Source organism: Cetorhinus maximus, chromosome 14 (genome assembly GCF_964194155.1).
Source record: "Cetorhinus maximus chromosome 14, sCetMax3.hap1.1, whole genome shotgun sequence".
NCBI classification, from domain to species: Eukaryota; Metazoa; Chordata; class Chondrichthyes; order Lamniformes; family Cetorhinidae; genus Cetorhinus; species Cetorhinus maximus.
In genome coordinates, this window is record NC_135892.1 from 109,813,289 (window position 1) to 109,836,020 (window position 22,732).

Sequence of the window (22,732 nt, forward strand, 5' to 3'; positions counted from 1 at the left end):
TCTACAGTCAAAAGAGAGAGGGGGAGACTTTCCAGTTTCATGAATTGAAAGGGATACAAGGGCAAGCTTATGATCCACTGTATCATCTCATCCTTTCTTGCTGCAGAAAAGTCAAAAGGTGCTTGGGTTGAGCAGACAGAGTTGGAGTGGAGTGGGAGTGGGGTAGGCGGGCGATTAGATAGCCTGTAAACGGAGGTTACGTAGAGATGAAGCAAAATAAAAGATAGTACCCTGCTTGACCCTTCACGCCGCTGACTCCTGTTTGAGGCTGTGGCCATTGCTGATGGTGTTCCTGTTGCTGCTTCTCACTGACGTCATGCGCATGGCGGAGGTGCTCTGGTAATAGCTGTTGGATATCGAGGGTTGCCGCCGCCTCTGGCACCTGAGGTGGCTGTTGAAGTGCCTTCGGAAGCTCTCGCTCAGAAGGTAGAGGGCGAAGGGGTTGACGCAGGAGTTGGAGAAGCTCAGCACGCGGCCCACCACGGTGACCATGAGGTGTCCCAGGGACGGGTCGATCTCGCCATAGTGGAAGGAGCGGTACATGTACAAGACGTGGTTGGGGAACCAGCACAGCGCAAACAGGCCAACAAACACCAGCACAATCTTCGCCAGGCGTTTCCGGGTTTCCATCTGGAAAGAGAAACGGGGGAGGAGAGAAAGAAAGAGAAAAAGTAACACAGGGGAAGGTGAAATCAGTGGGCAGAATCAAGTGGACGTCAAGGGATGCCAAAAATAATGTTCTCCCCTTCCCTCTCCATCAACTCAAATGGCTTCTCTAACTCCAATGATTTCAATTTAAGCAGGGAGCGGGGGTAATAAGCTTCCCAGTTTTTCCATGGGATGTGGGCATCACTGGCAAGGTCTGCATTTGTTACCCATCCCTAATTGCCCTTGAATTGAGTAGCTTGCTAGGCCATTTCAGAGGGCAATTAAGAATCAACCGCATTGCTGTGGTTCTGGAGTCAAATGTCGACCAGACCAGGTAAGGGCGGTAGATCTCCTTCCTAAAAAGGACATTAGTGAACCAGATGGGTTTTCATGACAATCGATAGTTTCATGGTCACCATTACTGAGACTAGCTTTACATTCCAGATTTATTAATTGAGTTTAAATTCCTGCCATGGTGGATTTGGACCCATGACCCGGAGCATTAGCCTGGGGCCTCAGGATTACTAGTTCAGTGACATTACCACTGTGCCACCATCTCCCAAAAAGGGCAAATCAATTTCTGTACAGAATCACATTCCCTTACAATGAAGTACAGTAAGATGAAAATCTTCCCTAGATCCCTACCTGTTTTGCCTTTTCCAGGCAGTTGGCCTGCACACTGCATTTAAAGCATTTCCAGATATCTCTCTATTATCAAAGGCAATGGATAATAACGCCTACCCATTCCATTCATGTGAGAAAGCTGAATTATCATCACTGTGTACCTCAACCTAAAATTTCTTCAAATCCAATTACAATTAGCACAGGTTCCCTCAGATTACGCTATCAACAGTCAATGATTAAATGTTCAAAAGCAAATGAACAGGTTTTAAGCCGAAGGACAGAAAGGTTAAATGACCAGTGCCACAAGAGGAGGGTGAATCATATTTCAAAGAACAAGAACAAAGAACAAAGAAAAGTACAGCACAGGAACAGGCCCCTCGGCCCTCCAAGCCTGCGCCGATCATATTGCCCGTCAACTAAAGCATTTTGCACTTCCGGGGTCCGTATCCCTCTATTCCCATCCTATTCATGTATTTGTCAAGCTGCCTCTTAAACACCACTATCGTACCTGCTTCCACCACCTCCTCTGGCAGCAAATTCCAGACACTCACTGCCCTCTGCATAAAAAACTTGCCCCACACATCTCCTCTATAGTTTTCTCCTCTCACCTTAAATCTATGTCCCCTAGTAATTGACTCTTCCACCCTGGGAAAAAGTTTCTGACTATCTACTCTGTCCATGCCACTCATAATTTTGTAAACTTCTATCAAGTCGCCCCTCAATCTCCGTTGCTCTAGTGAGAACAATCCGAGTTTCTCCAACCTCTCCTCATAGCTAATAACCTCCAGACCAGGCAGCATCCTGGTAAACCTCCTCTGCACCCTCTCCAATGCCTCCATATCATTCTGGTAATGTGGTGACCAGAATTGCATGCAATATTCCAAGTGTGGCCTAACCAAGGTTCTATACAGCTGCAGCATGACTTCCCAGCTTTTATACTCAATACCCCTGCCAATGAAGGCAAGCATGCCATATGCCTTCCTGACTACCTTACCCACCTGCGTTGCCACTTTCAGTGACCTTGGACCTGTACACCCAGATCCCTCTGCCCGTCGATGCACTTAAGGGTTTTGCCATTTACTGTATAATTCCTGCCTGTATTAAACCTTCCAAAATGCATTACCTCGCATTTGTCCGGATTAAACTCCATCTGCCATTTCTCCGCCTAAGTCTCCAACCGATCTATATTCTGTTGTATCCTTTGACAATCCTCTTCACTATCTGCAACTCCTCCAACCTTAGTGTCGTCTGCAAACTTACTAATTATCCCAGTTACATTTTCCTCCAAATCATTTATGTATACTACAAACAGCAAAGGTCCCAGCACTGATCCCTGCGGAACTCCACTAGTCACAGCTCTCCATTCAGAAAAGCACCCTTCCACTGCTACCCTCTGTCTTCTATGACCAAGCCAATTCTGTATCCAAAACAAAAACAGAATTACCTGGAAAAACTCAGCAGGTCTGGCAGCATCGGTGGAGAAGAAATCAGTTAACGTTTCGAGTCTTCATGACCCTTCAAAAGGAATGATGCTGCCAGACCTGCTGAGTTTTTCCAGGTAATTCTGTTTTTGTTTTGGATTTCCAGCATCCGCAGTAGCTTTTAGCTTTTTGTTTCAATTCTGTATCCATCTTGCCAGCTCACCTCTGATCCCGTGCGACTTTACCTTCTGTACCAGTCTTCCATGAGGGACCTTGTCAAAGGCCTTACTGAAATCCATGTATATAACATCCACTATTTCATTTATATCCGATATTAAACATCAATTAGTCAGATGCTGAAAGAAAGTAATGTTAATGGTTCATGTCATAGTCAGTGTGTTCATTCACTGTGGCCCTCTCTGCAGATGCTGTCAGACCTGCTGAGTTTTTCCAGGTATTTTTTGTGTTTGCGTTCATTTCTCTGTTGCTTTTTGCCATTTTCTTGTTTAGTTTTCTTCTGTCATCATACGTCCAAAGCAGATAAAGACTATTCATCCCATCAAGATCATTTCCTTGATCAGCTCTCCTCCTGTGATCTGCATGCTTTATGTACCGGGCCTGCTGCTACCACTCGTTAAATCAGCCTGCTTTCTAATTTATACAGGTCTCCCACCTCTCTTCCTCCTTTCTGAGCTCCAGTTTCACAGATCGCAGATATGGGTATGAGTGAGGAAGGTCATCTCACTGATTTCAACTGATCCTGAAAATCTTTAGAGTGCCCCTGTCTCCCCATCCTCCCACCTCATCGCAGCATATTATTACCCCAGGGCTTCATCATTACTACAATCTCTGAATGTCAGGATGTCCAGGAGGTCTATGCCGGCATGCTGCAAAACCTGTTAACATTCAGTCTTGGACTGATAAGTGGCGAGTAACATTCACATCACACAAGAGTCATACCTTCTCCAACAAGTGAGAATCTAACAATCCCCCCCTTGATGTTCAACTACATTAACATTGCTGAAACCCCCACCATTAATGTCCTCAGGGTCACCGTTGACCAGAAACTGGACTGCACCAGCCATATAAATACTGTGGCTACAAGAGCAAGTCAAAGGCTGGGAACTCTGTGGCAAGTAACTCACCTCCTGACTCCACAAAGCCTGTTCACCATCTACAAGGCACAAGTCAGGAGTGTAATAGAATGCTTTCCAACTCTAACAACACTTGAGAAGCTCGACACCATCCAGGACAAAGCACCCCACTTGATTGTCATCCCATCCATCCACCAACTTAGACATTCATTCTGTCCACCACCGACACACAGTGGCAGCAGTGTGTACCATCTATAAGATGCACTGCAGCAACTCAGCAAGGCTCCTTCGACAGCACCTTCTAAACCCGCAATCTCTACCACCTAGAAGGACAAGGGCAGCAGCTTCATGGAAAACCATTACCTGCAAGTTCCCCTCCAAGTCACACACCATCCTGATTTGGAACTAAATCAGCTGTTACTTCACTGCATGGAACAAAATCCTGGAACTCCCTTCCTAGCAGCACTGTGGGTATACCTATAACACATGGACTACAGCAGTTCAGGGAGGTGGCTCACCTCCTCAAGGGTAATTAGGGATGTCAATAAATGCTAATCTAGCCAGTGGCACCCACACCTCATGAATGAATATTAAAAAAATTACACTTGTAGTAAGCAGTTTAGAAACCAGCTTTGGAATTCCCTCCTTAAACCTCTCTGCCTCTCCAGTTTTCTCTTTCACCCCTAAGATGTTCCTTAAAACCTACCTCAACTATCCCAATATTTCCTGATGTGGCTTGGTGTCAAAGCTTTGTTGGATAACACACCTGTAAGGTGCCTTGAGGTATTTTACCACATTGAGAACACCAATAAATGTTGTTGATTGAGTAAAAGAGAGTGAATTGACTTGTCAGAACATGAGAGATCAGACATAATTGAGCAGTTTTTCTCACCGTCCAAGGGCCCAAACACTCCTTTCAAGTGAAACAGCATTTCACTTGCATTTCCCCCAATTTAGTCTACTGCATTCGTTGCTCCCAATGCGGTTTCCTCTACATTGGAGAGACCAAACGCAGACTGGGCGACCGCTTTGCAGAACACCTGCGGTCTGTCCGCAAGAATGACCCAGACCTCCCTGTCACTTGCCATTTTAACACTCCACCCTGCTCTCTAGCCCACATGTCTGTCCTTGGCTTGCTGCATTGTTCCAGTGAAGCTCAATGCAAACTGGAGGAACAGCACCTCATCTTCCGACTAGGCACTTTACAGCCTTCCGGACTGAATATTGAGTTCAACAACTTTAGATCTTGAACTCCCTCCTCCATCCCCACCCCCTTCCCGTTTCTTCCCCTTCCCTTTTGTTTTTTCCAATAATTTATATAGATTTTTCTTTTCCCAACTATTTCCATTATTTTTAAATCTATACCTTTTATGCCCTTTTAGTCTTATTTCATCCCACCCCCACTAGAGCTATCTGTACTTTGCGTGTCCTGCCATCCATTCTTAATTAGCACATTCTTTTAGATAATATCACCACCTTCAACACCTCTTTGTTCTTTTGTCTGTGACATCTTTTGATTATTTGCTCCTATCACTGCTTGCTTGTCCCTACAACCAGCAACCCCCACTTCTCTCCCCCCACCCCCCCCACCTTAAACCAGCTTATATTTCACCCCTATCCTATTTTTACTTAGTTCTGTTGAAGGGTCATGAGGACTTGAAACGTCAGCTTTGTTCTTCCCTGCCGATGCTGCCAGACCTGCTGAGTTTTTCCAGGTATTTCTGTTTTTGTTAAGCAGTTTTAACGTTGTGTTTACTTAAGATGCTGACATGTCAGAACCTGCATTTACAAGAATGAAGATCACTGCTCAGACTCTACATAATTATATGTGAGAAAAGGTTGTTGGTGGTCACAAGACAAGCAAAATTAGGTATCAAAAATGTTTTCAATGAGTACACACTTTTCATGAGTAAATTTAAAGACAGGGTCTATTGAACAATTTACTCAACTATTATGATCTATATGAACGACTTGGATGAAGGGACTGGCTGTATTGTAGCCAAATTTGCTGATGATATGGAAAGTAATTTGTGAGGATATAAAAAGTCTGCAAAGAGATATAGAGAAGTTAAGTGAGTGGGGAAAATTTGGGCAGATGGAGAATAATGTGGGAAAATATGAGGTTGCCCACATGGGCAGGAAGAATAGAAAAGCAGGATATTATTTAAATATAGAGAGGCTGCAAATTGTTGCAGTACAGAGGGATCTGGGTGTCCTTGTACATGAATCACAAAAAGTCAGCGTGCAGGTACAGCGAGTAATTAGGAAGGCAAATGGAATGTTGGCATTTATTGCAAGGGGAATGGAATATAAAAGTAAGGAAGTCTAGCTACAACTGTACAGAGCATTGGTGAGACTGCACCTGGAGTACTGTGTGCAGTTTTGGTCACCTTACTTAAGGAGGTATATATTGCACTGGAGGCAGTTCAAAGAAGATTCATTAGGTTAATTCTTGGGATGAAGGGGTTGTCTTATAAGGAAAGGTTGAACAGGTTAAGCCTGTACTCATTGGAGTTTAGAAGAATGAGAGGGGATCTTAATGAAACATATGAGATCCTGAGGGAGCTTAACAGGGCTGATGCTGAGAGGATGTTTCCCCTCGGGGTGGAATATAGGTTTGGGGGGGCACAGTTTCAAAATAAGGGGTCTCCCATTTAAGGTGAAGATGAGGAGGAATTTAGTCTCTGAGAACCACTTAGTGGTTAGAATTCTCCCCCCGGCAAGCAGTGGAGGCTGGGTCATTGAATACATTCGAGGCTGAGTTAGACAGATTTTTGATCAATGAGGGAGTCAAGGGTTATGGGGTCAGGCAGGAAAGTGGGAGTTGAGGTCACATCAGGTCATCTACGATCTTATTGAATGGTGGGGCAGGCTCGAGGGGAGGGGCTGAATGGCCTACTCCTGCTCCTAATTCTTAGGTTCTTATGCACTGACCAACAGACACTGGTTTAACTTTTAAATTTTGTTCTCAAGCAGTGCTTAACCACACATTAAGTGGCTGAAGGTGGGAATTTAATCAGACCACAAAGTTTTTTTAACCTCTCCCGAGGGATCACATGTCTTTCAGTGGGGTGGGTGTGGGCAGTGCAGTATTTGCATTGTGCTGCATGCAAGACACCACATTTGTGTGGGATAGGCCGCATTGACCTGTGGGCCTTCTCCTTTGGGGGTGTCGCCTGTCACGTGCAAGACTGAAAGTGGTTCAACGAAAGAATCAAAATTAGGCTCCCCCTTCCAACACCCAAAATTTAAGCCTAGAAGTAGCCTAGAGAGGGATGTAGTGCAAGTGGACATCTTTCTTGTGTGTGGGGAGCTATCCGTTCATAAAATAAACCCTTCATCAGAGCTGAAACTCACTCGTTTGCCGTCCTGCTTCACAAATGATTCTGCAACGATGAAAATCTCATGTCCTATTCTGTGGCCTGGGATTCACCACAGAACAATCATCTTCAAGCCTGAAGGAGGGGGGTTATAGCTCAAAGTCTTTGCACCTCAGAAGTACATGTTTGGCTACGAGAACCTCAGGGTGTCTCAGCCATGATTTGCAGCCAGTGAAGCACTTTTAAAGTGTAGGTGCTCTTGTAGTGTAGCAAACAGGCCAGCCAAATTGCACACAGCAAGATCCCACAAGGAGCAATGAAACAAGTGCCCAGATAATCTGTTCCAGGCCACCTTTGAAAGCTGTTGAAAGCTCTAAGTATGCCCAGTCCAGGTGAAAGGTCACCGAGCAGAAACATTAACTCTGTTTCTCACTCCACTGATACTGCCAGAATGCTGAGTGTTTCCAGCATTTTCTATTTTTAGATCTGTTATAGGTGTTCATTGAGGGATAAATGTTGGGCCAGGATATCAGGGGGAACTCTCCGCTGCTCTTCTTTGAACAACACCTGGGGATCTTTTACACCCGTCTGAGACCTCACCTTTCAAAGGTGGCACCTTCAGCAGTGCAGCTTGCCCTCAGTACTGCACTGGAGCCTAAGGTTTGAGCTCAAGCCTCTGAAGTGGAAGTTGAACCTGCAACTTCCTGACGCAAGGGTGCTACCCACTGTGTGACAGCTGACAACTTTCACACACGCAGGGTAGCATAACTGGGTTAGGGAGCTGCATCAAAGATGGTCCTGCTGTTGTTCTTCCATTACAGAGGCAATCCTAGGCCTCTTATATTCTATGCCTTGGTTAATAAAGGCAAGTATCCCATATGCCTTCTTAACCACCTTATCTACCTATCCCGCTACCTTAAGGGGCTGGTGGACATGTACACCAAGGTCCCTCTGATCCTCGGTGCTTCCCAGGGTTCTACCATTCATCGTGTATTCCCGTGCCTTGTTTGCCCTGTCCAATGCATCACCTTACACTTATCCGGATTAAATTCCATTTGCTTCTGATCAGCCCATCTGACCAGCCCGTCGAGATCCTCCTGTAAGCTAAGGCTATCCTCCTCACTATTTACCACCCCACCAATTTTCGTGTCATCTGCGAACTTACTGATCAACCCTCCTGCACTCAAGTATAAATCGTATAAACAAGGGACCCAACACCGATCCCTGTGGATCTTTGTTAGCAGTGAGCACAGCGATGGGGAAGAGCCCAATCTTTGCACACAGACCCCATGAGGGCTCTGCTGGGGTTGCAAGTTGTGGATTGTATTGTGAAGGTTCCTCATAATCCAGCAAAAAGCAAGCTTTGCATTTATACAGTGCTTTTATGACCACTGGACATATCAAAGTGCTTTACAGCTATTGAAGTGCAGTCACTGTTGTAATGTCTGAAATGAAATGCAGTGTTGAACATTTAAAAGGCAATTGGACATGCACCTGAAGAAGACTATTTTTCAGGGTTATGGGAAAACAGTTGGGATGTGGCGCTAAGGTGGACAAATCTTTCAAAGAATCAGCACAGGCACGATGGGCCAAATGGCCTCCTCCTGTGCTGTATGTTACCAAGATTCTTGTTCAGCTGCTTTGGCTGTCGGTTAAGCAGCACCCCAATTTTAAAATTCTCATCCTTGTTTTCAAATCCCTCTGTCTCTGCAATCACCTCTAGCTCCACAGCCCTCTGAGGTATCTGTACTTCAAAAGGAAATTAGATGGACACTTGAAGAAAACAAACTGGGTCGTAAGCTCTGGAATTCCCTCCCTAAACCTCTTCACCTCCCTTCCCTCCTCTAAAATGCTCCTTAAAACCTACCTCTTCAACCAAGCTATTGGCCACTTGTCTGAATATCTCCTGCGACTTAGTGTCAATTTTTTTCTGATTACGCTCGGGAGAAGCGTCTTGCGATCTTTAATTACATTAACAGGGCTATATGCTGTAAATCGCGGTATATATGTCGACACGTGTGTAAGACAACCCCATTTTTCCAGACCCAAAAATTATGGGCGGGATTTTCCAGTCCTGGCCACTGCGGAGCTGGAAATTTCCACCCAAAGGCCAAGGGGCCTTCGGCTGGTCTGTCAAATTTTCCATCCCACCCACGGATGATTCCCGCTGGGGTCAGGGCTGAAAAATCCCGGCCTATGGTTTTGCATGCACTCAAGTGTGTAAGTCAACCCCCTTTTCAGCCACAACACTCTGAGGAGGTGGTGGCATCGTGCTAATGTCACTAGACCAGTAATCCAGTGGCCCAGGCTAATGCACTGGAGACATGATGATTTCACCCCATGAAGGAAGGTAGCTGGTGGAACTTAAATTCAATTAATTAAAAAAAAAAGTCTGGAATTGAAAACTAGTCTCAGTAACGGTGAGCATGGCAACTATCATCGAATGTTGTAAAGACCCATCTGGTTCACTAAAGGAAATTTGCCATCTTTACCTGCATGTGACTCCAGACCCACAGCAACGTGGTTGACCCTTAACTGCCCTCTGCAATGATCTAGCAAGCTACGCAGTTCAAGGATAGTTAGGAATGGTCAATAAATACTGGCCTCGTGGCAGTAATGCCCATGTCCCATTTAAGCAAACAAAAGTTATGCTGGCATCGGTGGTCAGTCTCGATTTTTCTCGCCACAAATACATGTTTTATTTACCAATACCTTACAACTGGGAGTAAGGGATCAAACAGACGACATCGCCTGTGGTGTGAAGACGTGCGGGAATTTAAGACACGCCCACTCTTTGGCCGGGATTTTACAGCCCTCACGTCGGCGGGATGTTCCAGTACCTCCGATGTGAACGGAGATGTCAATGGCTCGCTGGTCCCGCCTTTGGGGTGGGGGAGGGGGGGTGGGGGGTGGAGGGGGAGGGGGTGCTGGAAGATTCCAGCCTTTGTGTCAGAAGCAAATGACATTTAAAAATAGCCACCACCTACACCCCAGCCAGTTTTGGGCTTTTATACTTGGCTTTTCGATCAAATGCATTTTTGGAGGGATTTTGAGGGTTCAAAGGGCAACATATATACCAACGTCCATGGTAAGTGCATGTCGCGGTTGCTGTAATTTGCTGCGGGAAATCACGATAACGTTCTGCCTTTGAAAAATCATGCGATGGAACCTTTGACACCTTGGATTTATCCCCTCAGCACAGCTCCTCTGCCAATATGCTATAGTCTCAGTGGCCTGTGGGTCAGTGACTTCAACCCAGTTAAGCACCAGGGCAGTGAGACCTACTGTATGGATTGATTCCAACAGTGCTGTTCAGCTGGAACAAGGAGATTGGTTGTGGGTTTGGATGTTTACTTGAATGAATCGTCTTCTCCATTCCCTACGTGTGCCTAGTCAATTCAGTTGGTTCACCAGCTATAAGCAGCTCCAGGATCTGACTGCAAACGCCATCTGTCAGGCACTGCTTAACCTGAGCTTAACCTGCATTAATCATGCTCACGGCCACAGCTATATTGCAGCTGCCACTCGGAGTTCAGGATCTTTCTCAAGCTGATCTCAGCCTCACGGAGATCACACAACCATATGTAAACAGACACAAGCAAAGGCTATTAAGCCTCACAGCAAAAAAATAATGCAACCTCCAGATTCAACACGGATTTCGACAATTTCAAACTCTAACCTCTGCCCCCGTTTTTGTTTTGTTACCTTTTCCTTTGCAGGTTTTGGTTTTAACTCCTTTTTCTCTTGTCTTTGCTTTTTGGGCTGCAGCTGTTCATCGTTCTGCTATTCACACCTCCTCTAGACACATCTTTTGTTTTATTACCTGTCCCGTTCCCACTCCTTTTGGCCTTGTACCACCAACTCTTCTGTCATTTAATCTCTCCTGTCTTCCACACTATCACAGGCTTTCCCTGTTTTTTTCCCCCCACACTCCACCTTTCACTTTCTTAGAGCCCATTATATATGTACCTTTCCCCAGTTTTGATGAACTCTGCTTCCCTCTCCAAAGATGCTGCCAGGCCGGAGGAGTGCTTCCAGCATTTTCCGTCTTTATTTCAGATTTCCAGCTTCTGCCGTATATTACTTTTGTAACAAAGCCACCTTATCACAAGATCACAGAATCACACAGTGCAGCAGAGGCCCTTTGGCCCATCGAGTCTGCATGTTATCCGCTTGTTATTTTAACTCTCCGCCCCACTCTGGCCTCAGCCTCACACGCTGTTTCAATAAAGCTCAATATAATCATGAGGACAGGCCTCTTAGGACATACAAAAAAAGAACCTCCACCCAATTTGTTCCTTATTCATTCTTGGCGTGTGTTCATAGCCCAACACTAATTATCCTGATGATCCAGTTAAGAGTGAGCCACATTAGTGCAAGGCTACAGTCACATATAGACAGACTGGGTGAAGGGTTTGCTTCCCTAATGGGCATCAGGAAAGCCCTGAATCGCAGCTCAACGGCTCTATCTTTTACTGAGACCAACATTTATGTTCCCAGGGGTTTTTTTTTGAAATAGAATTCAAAATCTCAAACTGCCCAAGTAGGATTTTTAAAAATTCTTTCATGGGATGTGGGTGTCGCTGGCAAGGCCAGCATTTGTTACCCATCCCTAATTACCGTTGAACTGAGTGGCTTGCTCGGCCATTTCAGAGGGCAGTTAAGAGTCAACCGCAGGGCTGTGGGTCTGGAGTCACACGTAGGCCAGACCAGGTAAGGACGGCAGATTTCCTTCCCTAAAGGGCATTAGTGAAACAGATGGGTTTTTACGACAATCGATGGTCATTGTCTTGACATTCCCTTTCAATTCCTGATTTTATTCATTGAATATAAATTCCACCAGCTGCCATGGTGTTATAAGTGCTTATATATTTTTCTTAATTCATTCACAGGTTGTGAGTATTGTAGCCATCCCTGCAGCAAGAATGCATTTAACAGACGTTAAAAGGTTAAACGGCTGCACTGTACAGGTTGTTTTGTAAATTGACTAATCGTCAGAAATTGACCAAGCTTCATCTCCCAGACTGCCTCAAGGTACCAATGTGACTTTCAAATAAACTTGTAAAACAAGCTGTGAGCTGAAAGGAAATTATTCATACAGCAACAGGGACATAGATGAATCAACTTCATGAATATGCCAAACAAGAAAGTAGTTGGAATTTACAAACTACAGGCTGGCATGTTTTTGTGTAAACTGAACTATTGCAAACCATTGCTGTACTTTGCCAAGCATAATCATGGGCCAATCCAATGGAAGCCTATGGTCGCCAGCACTCTCTTGGGGCATGCTACCTAAAGGAGAAAGAGGATCCTGACCATTGAATTCCTGTGGCCACGTTAACAGGACTGACAAACGACAATGATTCCACCACCTCTGGGTTGGTTCCTACACCCTGTGGAAATGTAAATACAGGTCGAATATCCTTTATCGGTACATTCAAAACCCAAACACATCCAAAAACCGAACGTTTTTTTGAATGGCTATGCAGTTAGTTTGTATGTTAGTAAAACAATGTAATGTTATATTACGGGTGTAATAAGTGTTAACAGATAAGAAGTAGAGTGTGTGAGAGTTGACAAATGGAGAAGCAACCCAGTATTTGTAGCCTATGGCTAGCCTAGACTTAGGCAATTGTAATGTAAGTATAGCTAGTCCTACCTTATATATGGGAGATCTGAAAACCGAAAGTATCTGAATACCGAAATGCAATTGGCCCCAAGGGTTTTGGATCAAGGATACTCTACCTGTATGAAAATTGCTGCTGGAGTAAAACCCATTGAAGAATGCTGATAAGCCTATCAGAACACCTTTGTTGAGAGGGTTGCTTCTCCATTTTCCAACTTTCACACACTCTACTTCTTATCTGTTAACACTTATTACACCCGTAATATAACATTACATTGTTTTATTAACATACAAACTAACTGCATAGCCGTTCAAAAAAAACGTTCGGTTTTTGGATGTGTCCGGGTTCTGGATGTACCAATAAAGGATATTCGACCTGTATTTACATTTCCACAGGGTGTAGGAACCAATCCAGAGGTGGCGGAATCATTGTCGTTTGTCAGTCCTGTTAACGTGGCCACAGGAGTTCAACGGTCAGGATCCTCTTCCTCCTTTAGGTACCATGCTAATGGTATGAACATTGAAACAGAATTTTCCTTGTGCGTAAATGGACCGTTCACTGACCAGAATGGGGAGGTGAGCAAATCAAGATGGTACAGTCACAGGGAGAGAGGGTTGCATCAGTCATTGTCACGGGTGTGATCTTTGCATCATAAGAAGTGTCTTTTTAGAGGCAGACCTTGGATAACGTTCAAGGAAACTGTGGGCAGACGTGATCATCCACACAGATGGGAACACATTCCTCTGAGTGATCGCTGGTGAGATTAAGGAGAGTTAAGGAAAACATTCTATGTTGGTTCTGTTTAAAGTTAAAGGGAGCGCTGTATTGATGTTTATATGGAATCTGTCATGCAATAATTAAAAGAATAATGAGTTGCACTGAATTGTCAGCCTTGACTATTTTATCCATTTGGACAGGTTTAGGTAAGATTTTGGAATTACAATGGATCTATGGCACCAAAACAGGCCATTTGGCTCAACCAGTCTGTGTTTATTCTCCATTTAAGCCTCCTCCCATCTTTCCTCATCTAAATCTATCATTGTGACCATCGGTTGGCAACAAATCGTCACCCTTTTCTCCTGTAGTATAAATTGTTGTGATTGTTTAAAATTTGGTATTCTTGCATTTGTCCTGAGGAGTCCCAGATGAAAAGCTTTGGCAACATGTCTCTCTTTTCAGCGATGTTCAAGTTACTATTTATTCCCTCCTCCCCAAAATGCTTGTCTAGTTTCCCCTTAAATGCATCTACACTATTTGTTTCAACCACTCCCAGTGGTAGCAAGTTCCACATTCTCATTACCCTCTGGGTAAAGAAGTTTCTCCTGAATTCCCTATTGGATTTCTTGATGACTATCTTATATTGATGGCCTCTAGTTACACTCTTCCCTACAAGAGGAAACATTCTTTCTGTATCCACTCTATCAAAACCTTTCATAATTTCAAATACCTCTATTAGGTCACCCCTCAGCCATTGTTTTTCAAGAGAAAAGAGACCAATCCTGTCCATAGAACCATAGAACACTACAGCACAGAAAAACAGGCCATTTGGCCCTTCTAGTCTGTGCTGAAATGTTATTCTGCCAATCCCTGTCAATTCTTTCCTTAGATGCATACCCACACATTTCTGGGATCATCCTTGTAAATCTTCTCTGCACCCTCTCCAGTGCCTCTATGTCCTTTTTATAATATGGCGACCAGAATTGCACGCAGTATTCTGTGCGGTCTGACCAAGGTTCACATTAAAATATATGAGGGAAGATGTAGGTTCACCACTTAAAAGTGTCATCAGTATGGCCATTATTTAATGCACATCCTCACTGGCCTTGGGAAGGTACTGGTGAGCCACCATCTCAAATACATTTGAGTGGCTTGCTAGTCCATATAAGAGGGCAGTTAAGAGTCAACCACATTGTTGTGGGTCTGGAGTCACATGTAGGCCAAACCAGGTAAGGATGGCAGATTTCCTTCCCTGAGAAACCTTAATGCACCGGATGAGTGCTTATAAAAATCTAGTCATTTCATAATCACCATTACTGATACCAGCTTTTTAATTCCAGGGTTATTTCATCCATTGAATTGAGCTCCATCTGCTATGATAAGATTTAAATTCGTGCTCCCAGGTCATTAACCAAGATCCCTGGATTACTAGTCCAGTAACATAACCACTGTGTGACATACCCCTGCTATAATAGCTGGCCTGTAGAGATATGCAGCCATGCAAAGTCGCCATGACTGATCCAAAGTGTAAGTATATGATGTCTAAATATCTGAATGCAGAACTATTCTATACACATTATAAACAGGGTGGTTATGTTTTACAGTGCAACATTCCCTCGAGACACAGCTGGTTTTAGAAAATCCCATCAAGCTTTCCTTTTTGATTAATACATGCTCCAGGTCAATATTTTTAATGAATAACTCCCGTGTTAAAACTGCACCGGCCCTAAAGCATTGACACATGCAGCCATGGAGCTGACATGTGATGTTATTGAGCTCAATTATAAGCTGTGGGTTTAGACGTTTATACCTGTCTAATACTTATAAATACAACTATGGATATGAAAACCATGTAATAAAGCTAGATAGAGTGAGGCTTCTTTTAAATTGCAAAGATTTTGGGCACATTAATGCTACAAAGTACTGTGAATCACTTCCCACCTCATAGCAATGCTGACATTTTGTAGAGTAAACCTAGCATTAGGCCTTAACCTTAGCCTGGATTTACCCTCAACACTAACTTGTATAGTATTCCAAAAGTGTGTATGACACAGAAATAACTCCAATAGCTTCTTGCCTGTGTGCATCTCCACTCCTCTTCGTCTCATCCTATCAGCAGACATTTCTATTCCTTTCTCCCTCATGGGTTTATCTGACTTCTCCTTACATGTAACTATGCTGCTCCTTTTGGTAGCAAGTTGTACTTTGTGGACTAGACTATAATAACATAAGAAATAGGAGCAGGAGTAAACCATGTGACCCATCTCCACTGCCCCTCTGCCATTCAATACAATCCTAGCTGATTCTGGGCTTCAACTCCACTCTCCCACCCACTCCCCATATCCCTTAATTTCCTGAGAGACCAAAAATCTGTCAATCCCAGCTTTAAATGTATTCAGCAATGGAGCATCCACAACCCTATGGGTAGAGGATTTCAATGATTCATAACACTTTGATTGAAGCAATTTCTCCTCATCTCAGTCCCAAATGATCAGCCCCCTATCTTGAGACTGTACCCCCATGTTTTAGGTTCCCCAACCAGAGGAAACAATCCCTCAGCATCCACCTTATCGAGCCCCTTCTTCTTTGAATAATGGTGAATATCCTTGTCTGTTACACAAAAGGCAAGGGGTTCAATTCCACGCCTGGGTGATGGTATAGTTTATCATTACAGCCATGGTAAAGCAGGTAGCATTCTTACCTCTGAGCCAGAAAGCTCTGGGTTTAAGTCCCACTCTAGGGACTGGACTGGACAAAGCTGACACTCTAGTGCAATACTGAGGGGGTACTGTTGGAGGTGCTGTCTTTCAGATGGGATGCAATAATGACAACCTACAGGTAATGTTACTGTGCTAGTAATCCAGAGGCCTGGCCTAATGTTTTGCAGCCAAGAGTTTAAATCCAGTCATGGAAGCCGGGGGGGGGGGGGGGGTTGGGAATTGAAATCCAACAGATCATTTTTTTAAAAAGACGGTATAAATAGGGGATAGGTGGGACACTGGGTTGTGTGGGAGGAGAGCTGTGAGATTGAACTCTCTCAATAGACAAAAGCTCTGTATCTTGGTTTTGGCTTCACCAATCAGCTTGGGTCCTATTAACAATCTATCTTAATATCTCTTTGTGGGGTTCAATGTTTGATGAGCACCTTGTTCTGCTACGTTAAAGGTGCCATAAAACAATAATCCATTGTTGTTAGGGTCAGCAACCTGAAGGAGGAGGGCGATTACTGGTATATTGGCTGGACCCGTCTGAAAATTTCAGGTTAGTTCCATCACATCAACTCCCCCATTCACTGACACAGACCCCCCCAACTTCCCACTGTTTTTCCCACACTGGGGACTTACTGCCTATTGAGTCCTCTTTTGATACAAAGCGAACATTTCCTCATGTTCTTTGGGGCTTCCAGACAGACATTATTATGATCCATACAGATGGGGAATCAGCCATAATGTCAAGAAGGAGTCCCTAGTGAGGGATAAGCAAATAGGATGGACTGCTGGCTCTGCAACATCTCCTCTGATGCATGAAGAGAAATTGTTTTTAATTTCGCACTACCAATTTTTTTTGGAGTACAATATTGGATTCAAAGATGTAAGACATTTTCGAAGAGTGATATACTCTCCTGTTTAGTGATTGAATTGTTTTTTCACAGCGACCTCCATTTTGCATTTTATAATCACACAAGTAGCAAGTGTCTTAGCTTTTATTTTTCACTATATAAACTCACGTACTTGGTGAGTGATCAGGGCAAAATAAAACCATCTCTTATTAACAAGTTAGCATGAAAAGAATCAGGGTATTCTATTTCAACATGGATGAAGTTGTGACCTCAGCTTCGTTGTTTATACTGCCAAGTTTTTATTTGGAATTAGATCTGTCTCTATGGCCGAGGTTAAGAAACTTGAGGTTTCTGGGTGAGGTGAGAGTGGGCAATTGTTTCTCATCTCCTTAAATAGACTCCACATTTAAATTCCACCTTTTTCAATCTCAGAATGTCCCAAGGTGCTTTACCATCAATGAAGTACTTTTGGAGTGTAGTCACTGTAGTAATGCAGGAAACGCTGCAGCCAATTTGCGCACAGCAAGGTCCTAAACAAAGAAATGAGATAAAATGACCATATAACCTGTTTTAGTGATATTGGCTGAGGGATAAATTTTAGACAGGACCCCCGCCTTCTTCCTCAAAGAGTGCCAAGGGGTGTATATTGTTCACAGGAGATCAGACAGGAGCCTCGGTTTAGCAACTCGTTAGAAGAATGGCACCTCCAACAGTGCAGTGCCCCTTCAGTACTGCACCGGGAGTGTCAGCCTGGATTACGTGCACAAGTCTCTGGAGTAGGACTTGAACCCTTCTGACTCAGAGGAGAGGGTGGTACCCACTGAAGCATGGATGGCACTTATTCTAATTTTGCAGCCAGCTCCCAATGTTGCTGGTTTACTATAGTTACGCAATGGTCCAGTCCAGTCAATCTCTCTTCTTGGTGTGCATCAATGGAATGCTCAATCTGCAATCTGTTCTGTCTGAATTACAATTTCAACTGTTCATTAGATACTTTGACATAAGCTTACAAGGAATAAATTAAATATAAACAAGATGTGACAAAGGTCTTCACTCTACCTTGTGATTTAATCCTAACAACATTGGAATGTCCTATTACTGAGTACCAGTGATCGTAATGTGCTACTGATTCCAATCAGACCCCTTGCACCTGAGTCTACTGCCCTCCAAGACCCATTTATATTGCATTTACTCTTTTTGGAGCTTTTTTTTTTGCTGTTGTTGGTGTTTTTCCAATATTATCTCCATTCCCAATTAATCTCAATGGTGACACTGACCGGGTACACTCTACTGGGCTCTCCCTCCTTAACATTACTGAAGATATGAGATTGACACCACAAAGGAAAGGTCCATTTCTCAGAATTGCATTCACTTCCGATTTTGTTTTATTTTGTTTTGCCTGGCTTGCTTTGAACTCAGTTCAAATTTACAGCACAGAGACAGGCCATTCAGCCCGACTGGTCCGTGATAGTCCTAATGCTCCACACGAGCCTCCTCCCACTCTACTTCAGCTCACTTGATCAGCGTATCCTTCAATTCCTTCTCCCTTTTAAACTGCTACCCTATAGTCACGCTCCTTCTTATCTCTGTAACTACTTCCAACCCCCCCAACATATCCGTGCTCATCCATTTCTGGCCTCTTGCACGTCTTCAATTTTCATCATTCCATCATTGATAGACGTTCCCTTAGCTAGCATGACCTTAAACCCCTTTGGCTTTCCGCCTCTCTCTTCTCTTTTAAGACACTCTGTAAAAGTAAGATTTTGGCCATTCTTCCTACTATCTTCTTATGTGACTTGTGGTCAAATTTTGTCACTAACACTCTTGTGAAGTGTCTTGGAACATTTTTAAATGTTAAACGTACTATACGGATTTTTTTTTAAATTTCTGCATTTGTTGCCATCCCTAATTGCCCTGGAGCTGAGTGTCTTGCTCGGCTGTTTACATGCATACGAACATATGAATTAGGAGCAGGAGTACCACTCAGCCCTTCGAGCCTGCTCCGCCATTCAATAAGGTCATGGCTGATCTGAATGTAACATCAACTGGACAGTCCCACGCTCCTCCAATAACCTTTCACCCCCTTGCTTATCAAGAATCTATCTACCTTTGCCTTAAAAATACTCAAAGGCTTTTCCTCAAAAGGTACACCTTTTGAGAAAGGGAGTTCTAAGGACTCACGACCCTCAGAGAAAAAAATTCTCCTCATCTCTGTATTAAATGGGTGACCCCTTATTTTTAAACAGTGACCCCTAGTTCTAGATTCTCCCACAAGAGGAAACATCCTCCCCACATCCACCCTGTCAAGACCCCTCAGGATTTTAAAGGTTTCCATCAAGCCACCTCTCATTTTTCTAAACTAGAGTGAATACAAGCCTAGCCTGTCCAGCCTTTCCTCATAAGACAACCCGCTCAATCTTGGTATTAGTTTAGTAAACCTTCTCTGAACTGCATCCAATGCATTTACATCGTTCCTTAAATAAGGAGACCAATACTGTACACAGTACTCCAGATGTGGTCTCACTAATGCCCTGTATATTTGAAGCACAACCTCGCTATTCTTGACCTCGCAATAAACGATAATATTCTATTAGCTTTCCTAATTATTTGCTGGACCTGTATTCTAATCTTTTGCAATTCATGCACTAGGACATCCAGATGCCTCTGAATCTCAGAGCTCTTCAATCTCTCACCATTTAGATAATATGTTTCTCTTTTATTCTTCCTGCCAAAATGAACAATTTCACATTTTCCCACATTATACGCCATTTGCCAGGTCTTTTCCCACTCACTTAACCTATGTCCATTTGTAACCTCCTAATATTCTCTTCACAACTTACTTTCCTACCTATCCTTGTGTCAACAGCAAATTAGCAACCATACAATCAGCCCCTTCATCTACATCATTTATATATATTGTAAAAATTTGAGGCCCCAGCACTGATCCCTGTGGCACACCGCTCGTTACGTCTTACCAACCAAAAAATGACCCATTTATGCCTACTCTCTGTTACCTGTTAGCTAGCCAATCTTCTACCCATGCCAATTGATACCCCCTACACCATGAGCTTTTATTTTCTGCAATAACCTTTGATGCAGCACCTTATAAAATGCCTTCTGAAAATCTAAGTACAGTACATCGACTGCTTCCCCTTTATCGACAGCACATGTTACTTCTTCAAAGAACTCCAATAAATTGATTAACCATGATTTACCTTTCACAAAACCATGGTGATTCTGCCGGATTACCTTGAATTTTTTCTAAGCGCCCTGTTATATAATGTCTTTAATAATAGCTTCTAACATTTTCCCTATGATAGATGTTAAGCTAACTGGCCTAGAGTTTCCTGCTTTGTCAGTTAGGAGTCAATCACATTGTTGTGGGCCTGGAATTGCATGTAGGCCAGACCGGGTCAGGATGGCAGATACCCTTCCCTAAAGGACATTAGTGAACCAGATGGGTTTTTACAACAATGATCGTTGACATTGTCATAACTAGCTTTATATTCCAGGTTTGTTAATTGCATTTAAATTCCACCGGCTGCCTTGGTGAGATTTGAACCATGGTGCCCAGAACATTACCACTACTGGTTCTTCTTGTTGCCCTGAAATGTCTGTATAAGGTCAGTGACAGGCGGGGAGACCTCTCTATCCACGCGGTCAACGGTGGTTTCTGCTAACTTACCTGCCGCCTGACATGCTCGCTACTTTCTCCGGGCATGTCATGCGCGCTCTTGATTAAGCTCTGAGCGATGTGAAAGTAGTAAACGCTGATGATGCCCAGGGGGATGAGGTAGTACACCAGGAATATCATCACCGAATGGATTTTGGGATGCAGCTTGTCAGAGAGCGGATACGGGACGCAGGCACTGAAGCTTTCGTTCTCCCCATTGTGGAGCTGCACCACCTGCGAGTACACAGCCTCTGGAACGGCTAGGACCACGGAGATCATCCAGATGGTCACCGCCTTAATGCACGTATGAAGGACTGCACTGGATGCCTGGATGTCCATAGGGTTTACAATCGCCTTGTACCTGCAAACAACAATAAATGCACAAATGCCCACTTTATTCAAATTATTTACAGCGCAGAAACAGGTCATTCGACCCAGCCGGTCCATGCCAGTGTCGTTACTTCACACAAGCCTCCTCCCACCCTCCTTTGTCTAACCCCATCAGCATTTCCTTCTATTTCTTTCATCCTCGTGTTTATCTAGCTCCCCCTTAAATACATCTATGCAATTCACCCCAGCTACTCCCTGTGGCAGCGAGTTCCACATTCTCGCTGCTCTCTGGGTAAAGAATTTTCCCCCCATACGCCTTGTTGGATTTATTGATGACCATCTTATAATTATGACCCCTAGTCCTAGTTTCCCCACAAGTGGAAATATCTTCTCCATGTCACTCCTATTAGGCTCTTTCATAATTCAAAATAACCTCACATAGCATTCACAGCACAGAAGTGGTTCAGTGCATTCAGCGGACCCATGATGCTGTTTATTGCTCTGTTCAAGCCTCCTCTGACATTACCTCATCTCACCTAGTCTGCACACCATTCAGTTCTTTTATCCCTCATGTCATAGGGTTGCCATCCCTCCAGGCGCGCCCTGGAGTTTCCAGGAATCGAAGATTCATCTTCTAAGTCATTGCCGTAAGCAACTTGGAACATTAAAATAAAGAATTATTTCTCATTTTCTTTGAACTCTTTTGTTTATTCGTTCTAAAAATATTAGCAATGGATTTAAAAAACCTCAGTTTGACTGGACAGGGCAGCTAGAAATGGGAGGTCATATGATAAAACTCCCAGGAGTATGTTCAGAGTTGGCAACCCTATTTATTTACATATCGTCACCATAAAGACAGGCACGGAGGATGGTCAATCCACGTATCCAGAACATCCAACAGTTTTTGATTAGTCTTTTTAAATACTCAAAATGTGTCAGTGAATTCAGTCATAAGATCAAGGTACGGGTGGCCAGTGATCTCTGAGCTCCTCCACTTCTGGGCCTCTTGTCCATCCCTCGTTCCTTTTGCGCCAGTGACTGGGCCTTCAACCATACTCTCCATCCTGACTTAATATAAAATGGAACCTAATGTAAGTGCACTTCACTCCCTTCGTAAGATGATTTCCCTTCTCATTTCTCAGTCTTAATCTCGAACGAGAAAAGAAGGGACTCTCAATCTCGAACAAGGACTTGCATTTATTTAGCGCCTTTTGTGGCCTCCGGATGCCTCGAAGTGCTTTACAGTCAATGAAACGATCAAAATCACGAGGGGTCTGGACAGGGTTGATCGGGAGAAGCCGTTCCCATTGGCAAAAGGGTCGGGAACCAGAGGACACGGATTTAACGTGATTGGCAAAAGGATCAGCGGAGACATGAGGAAAATCTTTTTTTAACCTGCCCAAGAGGAAAAAAACAGCTCCGACCAGTATTCTTTATTTCCCAGTTTTTACTGGTGTCCCTAGTGAATGGCGTATCGGGGGGACCGCCCCGGGCCCAGTGGGGACCCTGGTACTTCGACACCATGGTGTTGGGTGTAATACTATTCCCAACTAGTTAATGTCTTTAAAGTGGGTATAAAGCGCATAGCATCCAACCTGTGGGGTAAGTCACTCATTTGCTGTGTTTATTTTCGGTCCTGGGCAATTGAAACCCTCCGCTTTTTATTTTATTTTATCTTTTTTCCAGTACACTTTCGCAACTAACACTTGCTTAACGTTG

At 43.8% G+C, this 22,732-nt stretch overlaps 1 protein-coding gene across 1 annotated transcript in view; it reads right to left on the reverse strand.

Annotated features, from left to right (window-relative positions):
• Positions 1 to 243: 243 nt before the first annotated feature.
• The window catches only part of nmbr (neuromedin B receptor), a 53,111-nt gene continuing 30,622 nt past the window's right edge, over positions 244 to 22,732 (reverse strand). Inside the window, exons 2-3 of the mRNA XM_078556376.1 lie at positions 20,696 to 21,044; positions 244 to 630 (exon numbers count right to left, since the gene is read on the reverse strand). Of these exons, the coding sequence (XP_078412502.1) occupies positions 244 to 630; positions 20,696 to 21,044 (736 nt within the window). The remainder of the gene's footprint in view (positions 631 to 20,695; positions 21,045 to 22,732) is intronic.